The 17,884-nt window shown below is 39.5% G+C and overlaps 1 protein-coding gene across 3 annotated transcripts in view; it reads left to right on the forward strand.

The window, feature by feature from the left end:
* Nucleotides 1-17,079, forward strand: part of LOC126149645 (speckle-type POZ protein B-like) — a 63,630-nt gene extending 46,551 nt beyond the window's left edge. For all 3 annotated transcript variants that reach the window (XM_049915827.1, XM_049915828.1, XM_049915826.1), the window contains exon 3: nt 16,571-17,079. In XM_049915827.1, the coding sequence (XP_049771784.1) occupies nt 16,571-16,640 (70 nt within the window). In that variant the 3' untranslated portion in view covers nt 16,641-17,079. The remainder of the gene's footprint in view (nt 1-16,570) is intronic.
* Nucleotides 17,080-17,884: the final 805 nt, after the last annotated feature.

Raw genomic sequence — 17,884 nt, forward strand, 5'->3', positions numbered from 1 at the left:
TTCGGGAGTCATTTTTCATAGAGACCCCATCTTTTAAAATGATGTACTCCGGGCCAATCTGGAAAGAGGGGACATTTATTTTGTTCGGCATGTTCAGCAAGGTTGAAAGGACAATTGCACTGATACTGGCATCTTTATTCTGACATTCATGGGAGATGCCCTCCCAGAGAAGGTCAAGGTTGTGTGTTTTTGGTTTGAGATGAAGCCATAAATCCTGCCACCCATGAGGTGATTTTGGTGTTTGCATTTCAGGCACGTGTCTTCCTGCTGTATGAAGGACCTTCTATGTGGTGAATGTGGATACCCACTCCCTGAGGGGAGTCTCTGTGTTCAACCGCCCTAGTGTGTTAATTATCATGACAGTCACTCTCCACACTTGCCATATTGCCCGGCTTATAAGAAAGAAAGGGAGATACAGGAGTATAAGACCCCTGATCATTTATCCTACACTGAGGGTCATGTCATCTTCACCCTGTGTTGATGACATCTAACTTTGCCTCTGTTATGTCATTTCCCCTCCTTCCTCCTCCTTATCCCAGTCCCACCCACCTCCTCTCTCCTCCATCCCTGCAATTCCCTCACTCTCTCCTCCAAGTGCAGCTCCCCCACCCCAGCCTGAGAAGTGTCTCCCTTCTTTGGCACCCACCAGGGTGCAGCTCCCTCCTGGAACCCCCCCCCCCCCCCTCTTGGCACCTTCCAGACCAGAGGCAGTCCCAGGACAAGGCTCCTCAGGTGCCACAGAGGTGCCATCTCACCCCATGCCTCCTGAATCTGACCTCTTATTCAGGGATTTCACCCAATTCTCACTGGTGACACAGATGGTGACTTGACAGCCTGATTGGCCCCAGCTCATCCCCCCCCCCCCCCCACCCACCCATTTGGATCCTTGGTCTGTGCTTATTCAGTGAAACTAATGGATGCTACCACCACTTACCAGAGTTGCAATCCCTTATTTCCTTATATTCAGCAGCTTGTGTCGTTCTCCAGGAATTTCATTTTATTGATGCTCACTCACTGTCCCTTGTTGGGTTCCAAGCATTCAGTTGGACTGGGTCAGTCTTTTTAGGGCTTCCGGTGGAGCTTGCCTGTTGGTTTGTATGGATGATGTTCATGTGGGGATTCGAGTTCCTTGGTGGAGCACAGCCATTGTCACCACCATCCCTGATCCCTGTTGTGCCTTGCAACATCTTAAGCATCACCTGTCTTTCACTGGACATAATACCTTTAAATGTCTTCGCACCATAGCCTGTTACTTAACCAAACAGAGCAAATGGGTGTGTTGGGAATGCTTTGGCTCCTCCCTAGATTCTTCTGTCCCTTCGTCACAGGGGTGTGCTATGCTCTACATCCTCCAAGGTTGTCAGCGGCAGTCATCCATTCTGGGACTTGCCCTTCCAGATGGCCCTTGTGCTGATGCATCATTTCTCATGGATCTCCTCTCAACCCGTTTTGAAATAGCATCAGCAATGGCTTCCTTTCCAGCCACCTACCTCCTCTGGGAACAGCGGACCGAAACTTCCCATTTATGTTTTGTTCCTTGTCAGGCAGAATCCTACAATTAACCTTTTACTGAATGGAAACTACTTCTGGCCTTCTCTTCTTCCCACAATTCAGTCCCTGGCCCTGGATCCATCCATAACCAATTGCTGCAACTCCTCTATCCTCCATGACAACAGTATCTCCTCCAGAGTGTTTAACTGTATTTGGCTCCAAGACATTTTCCCCTCTCAATGAAGAGTCAGTATTGTAGTTCCTCTCTATAAGCCCGACAAGGATCCATTATCACTTGATAGTTACCAACCAGTGAGTTTGACCAATGTCCCCTGCAAGTTATTTGAACAGATGGTGGTTTGTTGGCTTGTGAGGTGCTCAGCCTGCTTTCTTTCTTCTTTTGTTGTCCTCGGTGTCAATGTATTGGCTGAAAAAATAGGGGGTGGATGTACACTACTGTCTACTGTAAATGATGTAGCTGACAGATGCTCAGTTGCATTTCACAGTCTTTACATTCACTTTTCACAACCCCCCCCCCCCCCCCCCCCCCCCAATAATACACAGTTATATATGGCCAGTGCACTATTGTTCTAACTTTCCATAAGCCTCATTAATAGGTTGCAGGCGAACATCCACATATTGCTACAATGGTTAACTGTTGAATATCTACGAGCAGTAAAACCATATCCACATAATTCACAGTTCTTTTGGAATGGTCAGGTACATATGGCACAGACACTGTCATTGCTTTAACACATGGCCTATTACACTTATTACACTGTTAAGTTGATGCATTGTTGTCATTCTAACCAACACAGGTTCCTCGTCTGAAACTCGGCTGTAGACTGATTGTCTCGTGACCGAAAATCAGGCCCTTATATATCCTCACAATAATAGGTGCTGAAACTAAACATTCTTCGAAGTTTAATTTACAGAAATTACAATTAACACTCATTAAATTAACTGAATACATCGAAAAATTGGTTCTTTTTAATAGTTTCTTCTGCTACAAGGGTTAAACCAAATTATTTGTTTACGTCATGAAATTAACATATATAGTTATGCAAACAATACTTTTATCAAAACTGTTAATTACTTTGGGATTAATTAAAGGCTGGCTTTGCTAAGATGTTTTCGAAGAGAGCCAAATAGATACTTTAATATTACTAGCATTTCGTCTTTCAAATGTTTATAATTAGTACAGAATTTGTATTTGTCTATACATCAACAATAGAATTTAAGTTACAAAACAATTACTGATTTCACCCTATAATGAAAGTATTAACTAGTAATAGTCAAAATAAATTAGAAAATCAATTACCTACATAAAACTAAGGACAAAATTAGATCTGGTGTTATATTCTCTAAAACTGAGGGCCAATCTTTCCCTTTTATGAAAATGCAGATTATATTCATGTATGGTAATGGTAATTAGTTAAAATTGAAACCAAGTGAGGTGGTGCAGTGGTTAGCACACTGGACTCACATTCAGGAGGACGATGGTTCAATCCCACGTCTGGCCATCCTGATTTAGGTTTTACGTGATTTCCCTAAATCGCTCCAGGCAAATGCCGGGATGGTTCCTCTGAAAGACCATGGCCAACATCCTTCCCCATCCTTCCCTAATCCAATGAAACCAATGACGTCACTGTCTGGTCTCCTCCCCCAAAAAACCCAACCCTTAAAATTGAAAAAATGAATTTAAGGAGGCAGATGGCAAAACAAGAGGGTTTTATATCATTTTACTGCTCAAAAGAAGAGTTAATGTTTTTAAGCAGGTGATATTAAACTTGTTACTGAACTAGTGTGTGTAGTGTCTCTGTTTGCTATGTCTGTGAAGAAAACTATCTCTATCAGCGTCAATGATCCCGATAGTGTACGTTATTTTGTACATGTTGCCAAGTTACTCTCATGGTGGAGAAGCAGCTGCCGACTCAGACGCTCACCTGTAAAATTCTTGAAATGTAAGAGAAAGAAAACTTCTATAGGATCTTCTCGAATTGGAATGCTGCCATTTGCATTTGGTCATTTGACGATTGTGGGTGAGTGAAATGAGTTCTTTTTATCAGAGAAAACTTTCTCTATGCTTTGATCATGTGATAGAAGCAGGTTCTGCTGCATACATTGGCCACCAAATTTTTGAAGTCCTGTACAAGCTTATAGTGCATAATAGTTCCTCACAGAATCCTTTGATAAAAATGAAATACACACAATTACCTTTAAAATGCAACAGGCTGTATTCTGGCCATTACTAAACTCCACATTAACATTACATACTTTTCGTGAATCTCAAAAACACAAATTATATAATATGATAGCTAACAATGACTGTTTCATTGTACACACTTCCTACATGTCCTCTCGTTATAGTGTCTGTTAACAAAGTCCAGTCACATTCCGATTTTCTTACTTTTCTTTGCTCACAATGGAGCACCACGATGTGAAATAGTAAATGTTTCACTTGTGCAGACGAAATGCACCACCTCGTGATATATATTTGCCTTAATCGAAAACAATAGGAAGGTCACTGAACCGATCAGTTCCTTCAGCCAGCACGGGCCAAGGGAAATTTCATGGCCCACCTGTTGGAGCGAAATTGTATTTGCAACTTTTTGTGAACACACTCTATGCTGGCTGTATGCAACTATCTTTACTCCAGGTTGGACTATGTTTACCAAACACTGTTGACAATAGATGATTGGTAGGGCCATGGCCTTTTTAGATTTCAGACCTCCACATCTGGGCAAAACCTCAATGGGAAACCATGGAAAACCAGGAATGGGGTCAGCCAACTTGGTTTCCGAATCCCATTTTGCATTATAGTAGTTTTAACTGAAATTTCTCAATTTAAAATACAATCTTCTTGTTCAGTTTTTTCACAATTAGGCATTGCAGAGAGCTGGGTGATGTTGGTCGATCTCGCAGGGAAGCTGGGTTCTGCAGGGCGGGCTGGTCTCAAATGATGACTCTCTCCCCCATGACTGCTGCTGGTGTGTAGTCAATGTATCGGGATCCGGTTGTCTCTCGTGGTGGACCAGGTGGTTATGGGCTTACATCAGGATCAGGAATGGGATGTGGTGGACATGAAACAGAATGACCAGTCTGAGCCTTCTGACCCTTTACTCTGAATTTCTTCTTGACCCTGAAATTGTTAGTAGATTGGCATGCTAACATGTTTCTGCACTGACATGATAGATTAGGATCGAGTTTTTCTTTGTTCATTTCTCACATTTAGAAAACTTATGTTAAATGTCACTGTATTTATATCCTATTTTCATCAAATTATACCGTGGATCAGTCTCAACATGATATGAATTCTCACAATGTCCCTAATTATGGTGCATTGTTTGTACCCTATCAACAGTCAAAGGTGTCCATGGGCATGCACAATTACACTGCACTTATAGTTCGATAATTTCATACCTAATTTAATTGGTCATATATTCCCTTATTTACAATGTCACATTACTTTGCTTGCTTCACTGGAAATCCATTTTCTCAAGTAATACAAACATTTAACCACTAATACATGGTAATTTCTCACTAGCATCTGAATCTAGCATAACTCAGCTCAGCCACTGTTAGTTTACCTTTTACATGACACTGAAAATTTGGTTGTATAGCAAACTTCCACCTAACTGTAGCCACAAGATGACATGCACACCCCATGCTCTTCTGGACTTCGTTGTCTAGTATCCCCAGAAAAATTATTCTGCCTTAGCTCACTTCTCAGACAAGTGCATGAAGTTCACTGTCTAAGAGCTACTTGGAATCATTTCCTGTCAAAATAATTGCTTCCAGAAAGTACTGGCACTATCACTCATAAACTACATTACTCTTTAAACTTAATCGAGAACATGAACACATACAAAATTAAAATTCGTTCTGGAAGTAAACACAAAAATTATTCATATCACATAAAAGTATACAATCAGCTTCAGCTCTCCTCCTGTGGTTCTGCTGAAAACAAGCATCAATACACTTACTTTTCTAACTAAACCTACCCATACCTAAAAACTCGATGAAATAAAATCTCCTTAATATGTACAATCTTTACTAGAGACTGGACTAATTCTAATTTTCACTTCACATTGTACTTTTTAATATTATGATGAGGATAGTACCTTCACCTTTCCAATCACTAGGTAGGCCAAAGATATGCCCCAGGATGCGGAATCTTTGTTTCAAATGGTCCAACAAATAACAATTTCCATTTCTTATTCCTCTTCTTCAATAAAGATGCCTGTGAAGAGCTCACAACAACACACTATCCCCTAAAGCAAAAGTTTGTACTTTCTTTAACTTGTTGTCGTATTTTACCTTGCTCTTTCTGGCCATTTCAGTCATGTTCACTAAAACCAATTTAATCTTTTCTTCCCAGGTGGGCTTATCCTGTGACAACTTTGATAGACTGTTCACCCTCTCATTCCTTTCTTCCTTTTGAAACATCAATTCCTCTAGTTTAGGTACAACTAAGAGTGGACTGCAATGTGGACTGACCCATGGTTCTATCAGGTCCCAGATTATCATCCAGTTCTTCACTTGGTGATTTCTTCAATCTCCATGGGATTGGATATGATTTATTACAATACATCTCATGAGGAAACACCTCCAAATGGCACATAACTCCCTTAATAATTCCTGGCCTTTCTTCCAAAACCTGGATATATTTCTCCATAAGATCTACCAACTGATCATTTTGTTCGTTTTCCAATCCGTCAACATCCTTTGTCTTTTCTTCCAGATGTTCGGCTATCCCAAGTTTCTTGCTTTCCTTTATCTGTTCTGTATGTTACATCTGCTTCTTTTCTAACGAGCTTAATACCATACCCAGGACAGTAATTTACAACACTCCTTTCTTCCATGATCAGATCAACTTTTGCCATTTACCCATTATCACAAAAACTGATTTTACCAGACGAGAAGTCTATTTTTAAGTCCTTCCCCCTTTTGGTCTCTAATCCGATGATACAATCTTCTATTAATTTTTGAATTACTAGGAACACACATCTTATTGCTGTATTTCCTATTCTTACATCTAGCAAAGTTTGTATCCAGACTGGTTGCGAGCAGGTACCTTAGGCTCCAATGATCTTACAGTTTCGGATTGGCAACTCTGTCTTCTGGGATAACCATTTAAATAAATTGTTGGAGATCGCATTTATCAAGGCTCCATTACCCAAAATTACTCTGATAGGTATGTCTAATATTTTGGCATGGATCGTTGATATTGGCACTTCATTAAAAATTTGTTCCCCAATATTTATGTCTGCTGTTAACTCCTCAATTATCCTCATTCCATCATTGTATCTAAAACAGTTTACAGGTGATTGCTTGTCTCACATTACTCTTTTATCGACAGAACCTCTGGGGCGTAATCCGGTCGGATTCAGTTTAAATTTTGTGGTCTAGCTGGTCCGTTATTGTCATTGGTTGCTTCGACTATGACCGGTGGTTATTCTCGCCAGGCTTGATTATTTGTTGGCCTTGGCCTTGCCTCATATATGGTTTGATTACTCTGTCTTTCATTTCTACTGTCATTATACGCAGGATTGTACCTCCTTTCAAATCGCCTCTGTCAGTTTCTGTTCGGCTCATAATTTCTTCCATTATTCTGCTGTTCCATAGAGTTTGCTCCATTGTTGTAACCATTATTCATATTGGTTCGATGCAAATTATCCATTTGTCTTCCATTCATTCTTCCGTTATTACTGTTATAATGTATCTGCCTATTTTCCATTTGACAGGATTTATTGTAATTATTTCTTCCTCTTCGTTCCTCCTGCAGCAAATCTATTGAATCTACTGCAGACATGAATTCTTCTAGATTATCTTCTGAAACATGCAGCAGTTTTTCCTTGATCTCTGTTGGAAGCTGAGCTGTGATGATCATTATCACACTTGTGTGATCTGTTGGTTGATCCCAATATCTTGCTTGATTCAAATATTTTTCGAAGTATCTCCTTAAGTTACCTATTCGGTAAGAGAAGGGTTCCGGGTTATGTACTTCCTTCTTCAATCTCTCCTGAATGCCTCTTGACCAATATCTATTTAGGTATGCCTTCTCAGATTCTTTGTAGATGTGACACTTGTCTATTACGTCAATCACCCACAGACTACCATTGCCTTGGGTGTATCCTGGTACACATTTGATTTTCTGTCGATCAGACCAAGCTCGTGCTAACACTCCTCTGAGTGGTCTGATAAATACGATAGGATTTAATGTCTTCTTTTCTGGAAAAAATATTTGGAATTGCCTATGCTTTAACATTTTCTCTTCCATGACAGATCTGGTATAATCACTCACAGGTGACATATTTCCATACATATGTTTGTTTGGGCTTGTATCTGGGTACTACTTCTGACCCCCATAATTATACATAGAGCCCTGATTTTTACCTTTAGATCTCTTCCTTGGTTTCTTCTGTAGCCCCCCCCCCTCCCCCCCCCCCCCCCCCCCCCCCCAAGCAATTCTTCTATCCTTTGAGTGCACATTTGCAAATTCTGGATAACTTCTCCTTTCCATCATTGGAACTCGGTTCCTATCTGCTCGTGAACTTCCTTCCACTCTTGAACTATTTGGCAAAATAACGGTAGGCCTTCACTCACTATTTTCTCTACTGCTTCCTTGATACCTTTATTAACAGTCAATATTACCTGCTGTTCCTTATCTACTACCCAGTTGTCTAATTGTTGCTTAAACTGCTGGGTTTTTGTCTTGGAACTTTTGTTCCATCCACTCTTCACATCCGGATGCTAATTCCTTTACTGTTGAGGCCAGGTTTCGTACCTCTACTTCTACCATTTGTTGTCTCCCCCACACAGTTTCCATTTCACTGTTTACTCTGTTTATTTCGATCATAAATTGTTCATGGGTTTGATTCATACTATTTATTCCTTTCCTAATTTCTGTCTGTTCATTTGTCAAAGTATTCACATCAGCTTATACTTTAACAAAATCTTCCTTTGTGGGCAGAACGTTCACGTTATTTGTTATACTCTTTACTTCTCATCTAAATCTGCCTGTTCTGTTACTAAATTGCTCACAGTGGTGGTCAGATTTGTTACTTTAACCACTATATTTACCTATTCCACAGCTATGGTTTCTACATTTGCAGAAATAGCCATCTGTGCAGCTCACATATCCACTTGATTAGCAGATATGCGAGACTGCTCCAAAGCTAAATTTTCAACTGTTGTTGAAATATTCACTTGTGTAGCAGATATGTGAGAGTGTTCCGAAGCTAAGTTTTCAACTGTCGTTGAAATATTCGCTTGAATAGCAGACATGTGAGACTGTTTTGCAGCTAAACTAGCCACAGTATTCATCAACAGTTTCATTTGATTTAAAAGATTAGCCATAGGATCTTTAGATTATCTTTGGCCAGCATCTACAGTTTGCCCTGGGTTTCGTTCATCACCACTAGGCTGCAAATTCGCTTCCTGTTCCCTCTGCATTTTAAACTGTGATCTGGTATTAACCATAAAAATTTAATTGTTCACTATTCTTGTAATTACTTTACTCTGGACACAATTCAACTTTTCCCCACGAAAATACACATCAGGTTCTATACCCCAGAATATCTAAAAAAGAACGGATATCACTTCACATATACTAAAGCATATAACAACTAAATCTATAAATATTCATAACCTAGTCATTATCTACCAAGACCAGACTAATATGTGCAGTGAGTTAGCATGTCATTCTTGTGCTTGTCTTTACTGCCGTATGAAGTTCCTATGTGATGGACCCGTGTTGTCGTGGCTGCCTGATGTTGGATGTAGCTCACATAGAATGATTCCACCAGTCATACATGAAATTATACAAAGCGCAACATTAGTATATATGCATAACATAAAAAACATATTTATCACAATAAATCACAATCCATACAATAAATATGTATAACTAAATGATTGTTAATTTGTTTTTGTTCATGAAATGCTTGGCAGTGTCTGTGTTTCACTCCTTGTAGGTCCTGACACATTTTAGCCATTTTTATATCATTTTACTACTCAAAAGAAGAGTTAATGTTTTTAAGCTGGTAATATTAAACTCGCTGTTACTGAACTGGTGTGTGAAGTGTCTCAGTTTGTATGTCTGTGAAGAACACTATCTCTATCAGCATCAATTATCACCACAGTGTACGTAATTTTGTACATGTAGACAAGTTACTTTTGTGGTGGAGAAGCAGCTGCCGACTCTGACGGTCGCCTGTAAAATTCTTGAAATGTAAGAGAAAGAAAACTTCTATAGGATCTTCTCAAATTGGAATGCTGCCATTCGCATTTGGTCATTTGATGATTGTTGGTGAGTGAAATGAGTTCTTTTTATCAGAGAAAACTTTTTCTATGCTTTGACCATGTGATAGAAGCAGGTTCTACCGCAAACATCGATCACCAAATGTTTGAAGTCCTATACAAGCTTGTAATGCATAACAGTCCCTCACAGAATCCTTTGATAAAAATTAAATACACGCAATTACCTTTGAAATGCAACAGACTGTATTCTGGCCATTACTAAACTCCACATTAACATTATATACTGCTTGTGAATCTCAAAAACACAAATTATATAATATGGTGGCTAACAATGACCTCTTCATTGTACACCCTTCCTACACATCCTCTTGTTATCATGTCTCGTAATAAAGTCCAGTCACATTCCAATTTTCTTACTTTCCTTCACTCGCCATGGAGCACCACGATGTCAAAGAGTAAATGTTTCGCTCACGCAGGCAAAACACACCACCTCGCAATATATATTCACTTTAACTGAAAGCAATAGGAAGGTCGTTGAATCGATCACTTCCTTTGTCCAGCAGGGGCCTTCTGAAAGTTGGCTTTTTTCATAAACTCATTGTCGTTTGCTTTTTTCCCCATACCTCTTGGGGTGTCTGCCCCTTAGCTGAGTGGTCAGCACGTCTGACTGCCAAGAAGTGGGCCTGGGTTTGATTCCCAGCTGGTTAGATGTGGACTCTGACCACAATCTATTGGATATGAACTGTAGATTAAAACTGAAGAAACTGCAAGAAGGTGGGAATTTATGGAGATGGGACCTGGATAAATTGACAGAACCAGAGGTTGTAGAGAGTTTCAGAGAGAGCATTAGGGAACAGTTGACAAGAATGGGGGAAAGAAATACAGTAGATGAAGAATGGGTAGCTTTGAAAGATGAAATAGTGAAGGCAGCAGAGGGTAAAGTAGGTAAAAAGACAAGGCTTAGTAGAAATCCTTGGGTAACAGAAGAAAAATTGAATTTAATTGAGGAAAGGAGAAAATATAAAAAGGCAGTAAATGAAGCAGGCAAAAAGGAATACAAACATCTAAAAAAGGAGATCGCCGGGAAGTGCAAAATTGCTAAGCAGGGATGGCTAGAGGACAAATGTAAGGATGTAGAGACTTATCTCACTAGGGGTAAGATAGATACTGCCTACAGAAAAATTAAAGAGACCTTTGGAGAAAAGAGAACCACTTGTATGAATAACAAGAGCTCAGCTGGAAACCCAGTTCTAAGCAAAGAAGGGAAAGCAGAAAGTTGGGAGGAGTATATAGAGGGTCTATACAAGGGCGATGTACTTGAGGACGATATTATGGAAATAGAAGAGGATGTAGATGAAGATGAAATGGGAGATACGATACTGTGTGAAAAGTTTGACAGAGCACTGAAAGATCTAAGCCGAAACAGGGCCCCGGGAATAGACAATATTCCATCAGTATTACTGATAGCCTTGGGACAGCCAGCCCTGAAAAAACTCTTCCATCTGGTGAGCAAGATGTACGAGGCAGGTGAAATACCCTCGGACTTCTAGAATAATACAATAATTCCAATTCCAAAGAAAGCAGGTGTTGACGGATTTGAAAATTGCTGAACTATCAGTTCAGTAAGTCACAGCTGCAAAATACTAACACAAATTCTTTACAGACAAATGGAAAACCTGGTAGAAGTTGACCTCAGGGAAGATCAGTTTTGATTCTTTAGAAATGCTGGAACACGTGTGGCAGTACTGACCCTATGACTTATCTTCTAAGATAGATTAGTGAAAGGCAAACCTACATTTCTAGCATTTGTAGACTAAGAGAAAGCTTTTGACAATGTTGACTGGAGTACTCTCTCAAATTCTGAAGGTTGCAGGGGTAAAATACAGGGAGCGAAAGGCTATTTGTAACTTGTACAGAAACCAGGTGGCAGTTGCAAGAGTCGAGGGGCATGAAAGGGAAGCAGTGGTTGGGAAGGGAGTGAGACAGGGTTGTAGCCTATCCTCAGTGTTATTCAATCTGTATACTGAGCTAGCAGTAAAGGAAACAAAAGAAAAATTCAGAGTAGGAATTAAAATCCATGGAGAAGAAATAAAAACTTTGAGGTTCACCGATGACATTGTAATTCTGTCCGAGGCAGCAAAGGACCTGGAAGAGCAGTTGAACGGAATGGACAGTGTCTTGAAAGGAGGATATAAGATGAACATCAACAAAAGCAAAATGAGGATAATGGAATGTTGTCGAATTAAATTGGGTGATGCTGAGGGAATTAGATTAGGAAATGAGACACTTAAAGTAGTAAAGGAGTTTTGCTATTTGGGGAGCAAAATAACTGATGATGGTCGAAGTAGAGGGGATATAAAATGTAGACTGGCAATGGCAAGGAAAGCGTTTCTGAAGAAGAGAAATTTGTTAACATTGAGTATAGATTTAAATGTCAGGAAGTCATATCTGAAAGTATTTGTGTGGAGTGTAGACATGTATGGAAGTGAAACATGGACGATAAATAGTTTAGACAAGAAGCAAATTGAAGCTTCCAAAATGTTATGCTACAGAAGAATGCTGAAGATTAGATGGGTTGACCACATAACTAACGAGGAGTTATTGAGTAGAATTGGGGGAAGACAAAATTTGTGGAACAACTTGACTAAAAGAAGGGATCGGTTGCTAGGACATGTTCTGAGGTATCAAGTGATCACCAATTTAGTATTGGAATGCAGTGTGGAGGGAGACCAAGAGATGAATACACTAAGCAGATTCAGAAAGATGTAGGTTGCAGTATGTACTGGGAGATGAAGAAGCTTGCACAGGATAGAGTAGCATGGAGAGCTGCATCAAACCAATCCCTGAACTGAAGGCAACAACAACAACAACAACAACAATAGCAGGAGAATTTTGCGAATAAGAGAGAAGGTACTGCAAGGAGTTTTGGGCTTGGTTGATGTGGTTTTGCGGGACTACGTTGGTGAGGGCCAAGTATTGGCGGAATCTGAATAGATGGAGGTCATTTTAGAAGGAGGGGTGGCATCCAGAGATGGGTAATTTGATGGCAAGGGCATTTGGGGGAGGGGGGGGGGGGGGATTCCATGAGCCAGGAGACAATGCAGGAACAGTATGTGGGACTGGGTTTTGGCTGGGGATAAGGAAACTTTTCTTTATTGATGCAGATTGAAGGAGCAAGGATCTATGGTGGTGGAACATATTCGAAAAATTATGTAAATAACGTAGTATTACATCCAAGAAACTTCACAAAAATACACCCAAATACATGGGAAAAATCATGAAACAGATGCAACGGATTTAAAAGGTGGAAACAAGAAGAAATCTGAGGGTGTCGACAATAGTGAAAGACAAAAACTCACTAAAATTGGTGTGAAGTCACAATGAGCTCAAGGAAAAGATATCAATAATAAAAAAATATATTGCTGTGGATAGCAGGTCTGAGGGTGGATAAGTGTGAAGAAGGGGGACGGCAGATGTGACTGGATGAGGTGGAATTAGTGGGTGAGAACTGGGATATAATGAAGAAAGAGTGGCGGGTGGGGAGAGGTTTGTAGGATGAGATACAAAATCAAGTGGCACCCTTTTACTTTCCTCCTGTTCCACACTACGCCCCCCCCCCCTCCCCCCTCTCAGTCTAACCTCCCAACTGCACTTAGCCTATCTGCCCTACCCTCGCTCCACCTCGTTCTTGCGCGCTCCACAGCAGCACTTTACTGTCCCCCATCCCTGCCCTACTATCCGTCTCCTTCCTTGCCCCAGCCTCATTACCCCAATCACCCATCATGCAGTGCTGCTGCTCACAGTGTGGCTTCAGTTAGCAGAGATTGCAGTCATGTATTTGTGAGATGCTTTTTTTTTTTTTTTTTTTTTTTTTTTTTGTGTGTGTGTGTGTGTGTGTGTGTGTGTGTGTGTGTGTGTGTGTCATATTTTTGATGAAGGCCTTGCTGGGTGAAAGCTTATTTGTGATAGTCGTCTTGTTGTGGCTATCTGCAACTCAGTATTCTGCTATATAGTGAGTAGCAAAAATGGTTCAAATGGCTCTGAGCACTATGGGACTCAACTGCTGTGGTCATAAGTCCCCTAGAACTTAGAACTACTTAAACCTAACTAACCTAAGGACATCACACACATCCATGCCCGAGGCAGGATTCGAACCTGCGACCGTAGAGGTCGTGCGGTTCCAGACTGTAGCGCCTTTAACCGCTCGGCCACTCCGGCCGGCTAGTGAGTAGCAACTTTCCTTTTCATAATATTGTTACATTCCATCCTCGATTTTCAGTTATTAAACTGAGGTGTTTGTATGAGTTGGCTGATTCCAACTGTGACACACTGATGTTAAAGTCATAGGTTATTATATTTTGTGTTTTGTTTTGCTGAGTGCACAATTTTACATTTGTGAACATGTAATACTAGTTGCCAGTCTTTGTATCACTTTGAAATCTTATCAAGTTATGGGTGAGTATTTAGCTTCTTTCACACAGTACATGATTATAGATAACTGCATCATCTGCAAAAAGTCTGAGGTTACTACTGATATTGTCTGCAGGGTTATTAATGTACAACATGAACAACAAGTGTCCCAACACACTTCCCTGGGCAGACCTGAAATTACCTCTACCTCTTATGACTCTCCATCCAAGATAACATGCTGCATCCTACGTACCAAAAAGTCCTCAATCTAGTCACAAATTTCACTTGATACCTCATTTAATCAAAATTTTGACAGTAAGAATAGGTTTGGTACTGAGTCAAATGCTTTTAGGAGATCAAGAAATACTGTGGCTACCTGACTACCTTGATCCAAAGTTTTCAGTATAAGCCCAGAATATGTTCTAAGATTCTATAACAAATCTATGTCAATGATATTGGACAGTAGTTTTCTGGATCACTTATATTACCCTTCTTATAGATGTTTGTTGCCTGTGCTTTCTTTCAACTACTGGGAATGTCCTTTTTTTTTTCAATGGATCTACAATAGATTATAGTTCAAGGAGGTGCTAACTCAGCCACAAATGCAATGTTGAATCTGATATGGATTCCATCAGGCCCTGAAGCTTTGTTCAGTTTTAAAAATTTCAGTTTCTCAACATTACTGACACTAATGCTGATTTCATTCATCTTTCAGTGGTACGAGGATTAAAATGGGGGTAATTCTCCTAAATTTTCCTTTGTAAAAAGGGACATTTGAAACATGAGTTAAGGATTTCAGCTTTTTCTTTGCTACCATCAATTTCAGTTCCTGTCTCATTGGGTAAGGACTTCAGTGACACTAACAGCCTTAACACATGACCTGAATTTCTTTGGGTTTCGTGAAAGATCATTTGACAATCTTATGCTGTGACGGTCACTGAAGGCTTCACACATTGCCCTCTTGACAGCCAAACATGTTTCATTCAGCTTCTCTCTATCTTCAGTCCTATGCTTTGTTTGACCACCTATTATGACGTAGTCTCTGTTTCTTTAGAAGTTTCTTCACAGTGACTGTATTCCATGGAAGGTCCTTCCCATTATGAAGTCTTATAATGGGTAAATATCTATCCAGTGGATGCTCAGCTATTCTTTTAAACTTGAGCTATAGTTCCTCTACAATGTTCTGCCCTGTGCAGAAAGTTTCAAACAACACTACTGATTTTTTTATCCAGTTTACTGAACACAGATACCTTTCTGTTCGCTTTAGTTGTCTTTTGTACTTTGGTAATCATTGTTACGACAACCGTGTCATGGTCACTGAAACCGGTTTGATGGGACATCGTCAAAGAGGTCAGGTCTATTTGTTGCCATTAGATCCAATATAGTTTTGTCATCAGTGGAGTTCATAACTATCTGTTCTGGGTAGTTTTTACAAAAGGCATTTAGTAAAGTTTCACAGAATGTCTTATCACACCGACCACTGACGTAACTGTAATTTTCCCAATTAACTATTTGATGATTAAAGTCTCTGCTGTTGATTTCAGTATGACTGGGGAACTTACCTACAAGTGAACGGAAGTTTTCAGTTACATCAGGAGATGCATCTGTCAGATGATAGAAGGATCAAATTATCATTTTATGCCAACTCCTGATACTGGGTCTTGCCCATGCAGTCTCACTTGCAGCTTCAACTTCTATGTCAGTGGATTTGAGTTTCTTCTCTACTGCGACAAATACACCACCTTCATTTCCCATTAACCTATTCTTTCGACATACATTCAAATTTTTTTCAAAAATTTCACTACTATCAATTTATGGTTTCAACCAGCATTCTGTACCTAGTACTGTGCAAGATTCACTGCTTTTCAAGAGTGTTTCAGACTCTGCCACTCTGTTGGAATAATTTGGCAGTTAACCACTAGGATCTTAATATTCTCATGTGTGTGAGGCTTGTCAAAATGCATCTAGGAAGCCAGTTTAGAAACTGATAATGATTTATTTAATGTGACTGACATATAGACAGAGCATAACTACATTCTTGATTCACAGTTGCTTAAGGTTCCAGCCTCACACACAAAAGTTTTATTTGTATGGTACACACATTTCAGAATAAAAGAATGATCCAATAAATTGAGTTCTGATACAATTTTTTCAAACTTTAAAGGGGTTACTAATTATTGGAAGTGTCCTGACTAAAATATACACACTTGCCCAGGGACTAAGCAGTTTTGAGGCATGCTGGACATTATGCTGAACATATAAAATGTAGTTAAAAATATAGATGTGAGACACCTTCAAAATGATAGTAGCTGTTTATCTGTCAAAGTATCAGTTTAGTAATTTTTATAAATATGTTGTTTAATGGTAACATGTTTCTAATGGGTGGTATGTGATTTTTTTTCAGTTCTATGGAGGAAATGGGGACGTGGATGGGCTATGGGATTGAAGTGGACAAGGAGAAGATTTCTGCTTGAGAGGAGGAAATGTGACTTTGTAAATATGTCAACAGAAGCACATGTGTTTTGTCATGGTTTATGTGAGTGTAACCTAAACAATTGTTGGCCCCACTATTGAACAAACAAGGATCTTGATGGTATATAGAAGTATCATAATAATCTCTTTTCCACTAACATTGCATGTTCTTAAACACTTATGGTGTAATGTAAAGATTTCATGTTTTACTAGCATACAGAGACAAAAAATTAATTGCAATTCAAGAGGCATAAAAATTAAGTTCAACTACTTGCTGTTCAACTTTATTAAAAGTTAAATTACTGAGACAACTATAGGATTACATAGAGCTGAAAAATTTTCTTTTCAACTAAGTTGTGCCAAAATTATTACAATGACTGAAGAACTTCATTTAAACAGTTTTTTGTATAAATGCTTTTTAGTGTAGTAAATGCATTAATTTTCAAGGACTTGTGAATAAAATATAATTCCAAAGTTTTCCCCAGTTTTTTACAGCATCATCATGTTGAAACCACTGATAATGATTGCCCACAAGAAATCGGCAAAGAGAAAATTTAAAATAGAAATGTTTTCCTTATCAATGTCTTTTAAAAGATACATTTTGTCAAAACTGTGGGTATTACATGCATTGAGCATTGTCACCTGTCAACTAAACATTGGTAACATATCATGGTAGATTGCCATTCAGCTACTACTTATGGACAGGACATTTCTGCATGGCTACTGTGGCTTAACCAGTAGTCTGTCCACCCCAGCTGACATCATCATTGAGATGTGTCATCATACAAAAATTGTGAAAATTCAAAAGGAATTGAAATATAAGGTGCATCTGAAAAGTTTGGTGAATGATCTCAGAAAATAAACGAAACAATAGATACAAACAAAACATCTTTACTCACCTTCAAATTAATCACAATCAGCTACAACACACTTGTAACATCGGTTGTAAAGCTGTTGCAAACTGTCGGCAAACCCTTTTTGGGGAAGCACTAGAAGTAACATGGTTGTGCATTGTTGGACATCCACATCATCAGAGGAGATGAGACCTGGTGCTACCAATATGATGCAGAGACCAAATGACAGTCAATGGCATGGTGCTCATCATCGTACCTGCTTCCCAAGGAAAGTCAGCTGACAAAATCCAAGATTAAACTATTGTTGATCGACTTTTTCAACTGCAAGGACTTGCTGTATCATTAATTTCAACCCAAGGGAGGCAGGGAAGAGGATGAAAATGATGCCACTG

This window comes from Schistocerca cancellata, chromosome 2, assembly GCF_023864275.1.
Source record: "Schistocerca cancellata isolate TAMUIC-IGC-003103 chromosome 2, iqSchCanc2.1, whole genome shotgun sequence".
Lineage (NCBI taxonomy): Eukaryota > Metazoa > Arthropoda > Insecta > Orthoptera > Acrididae > Schistocerca > Schistocerca cancellata.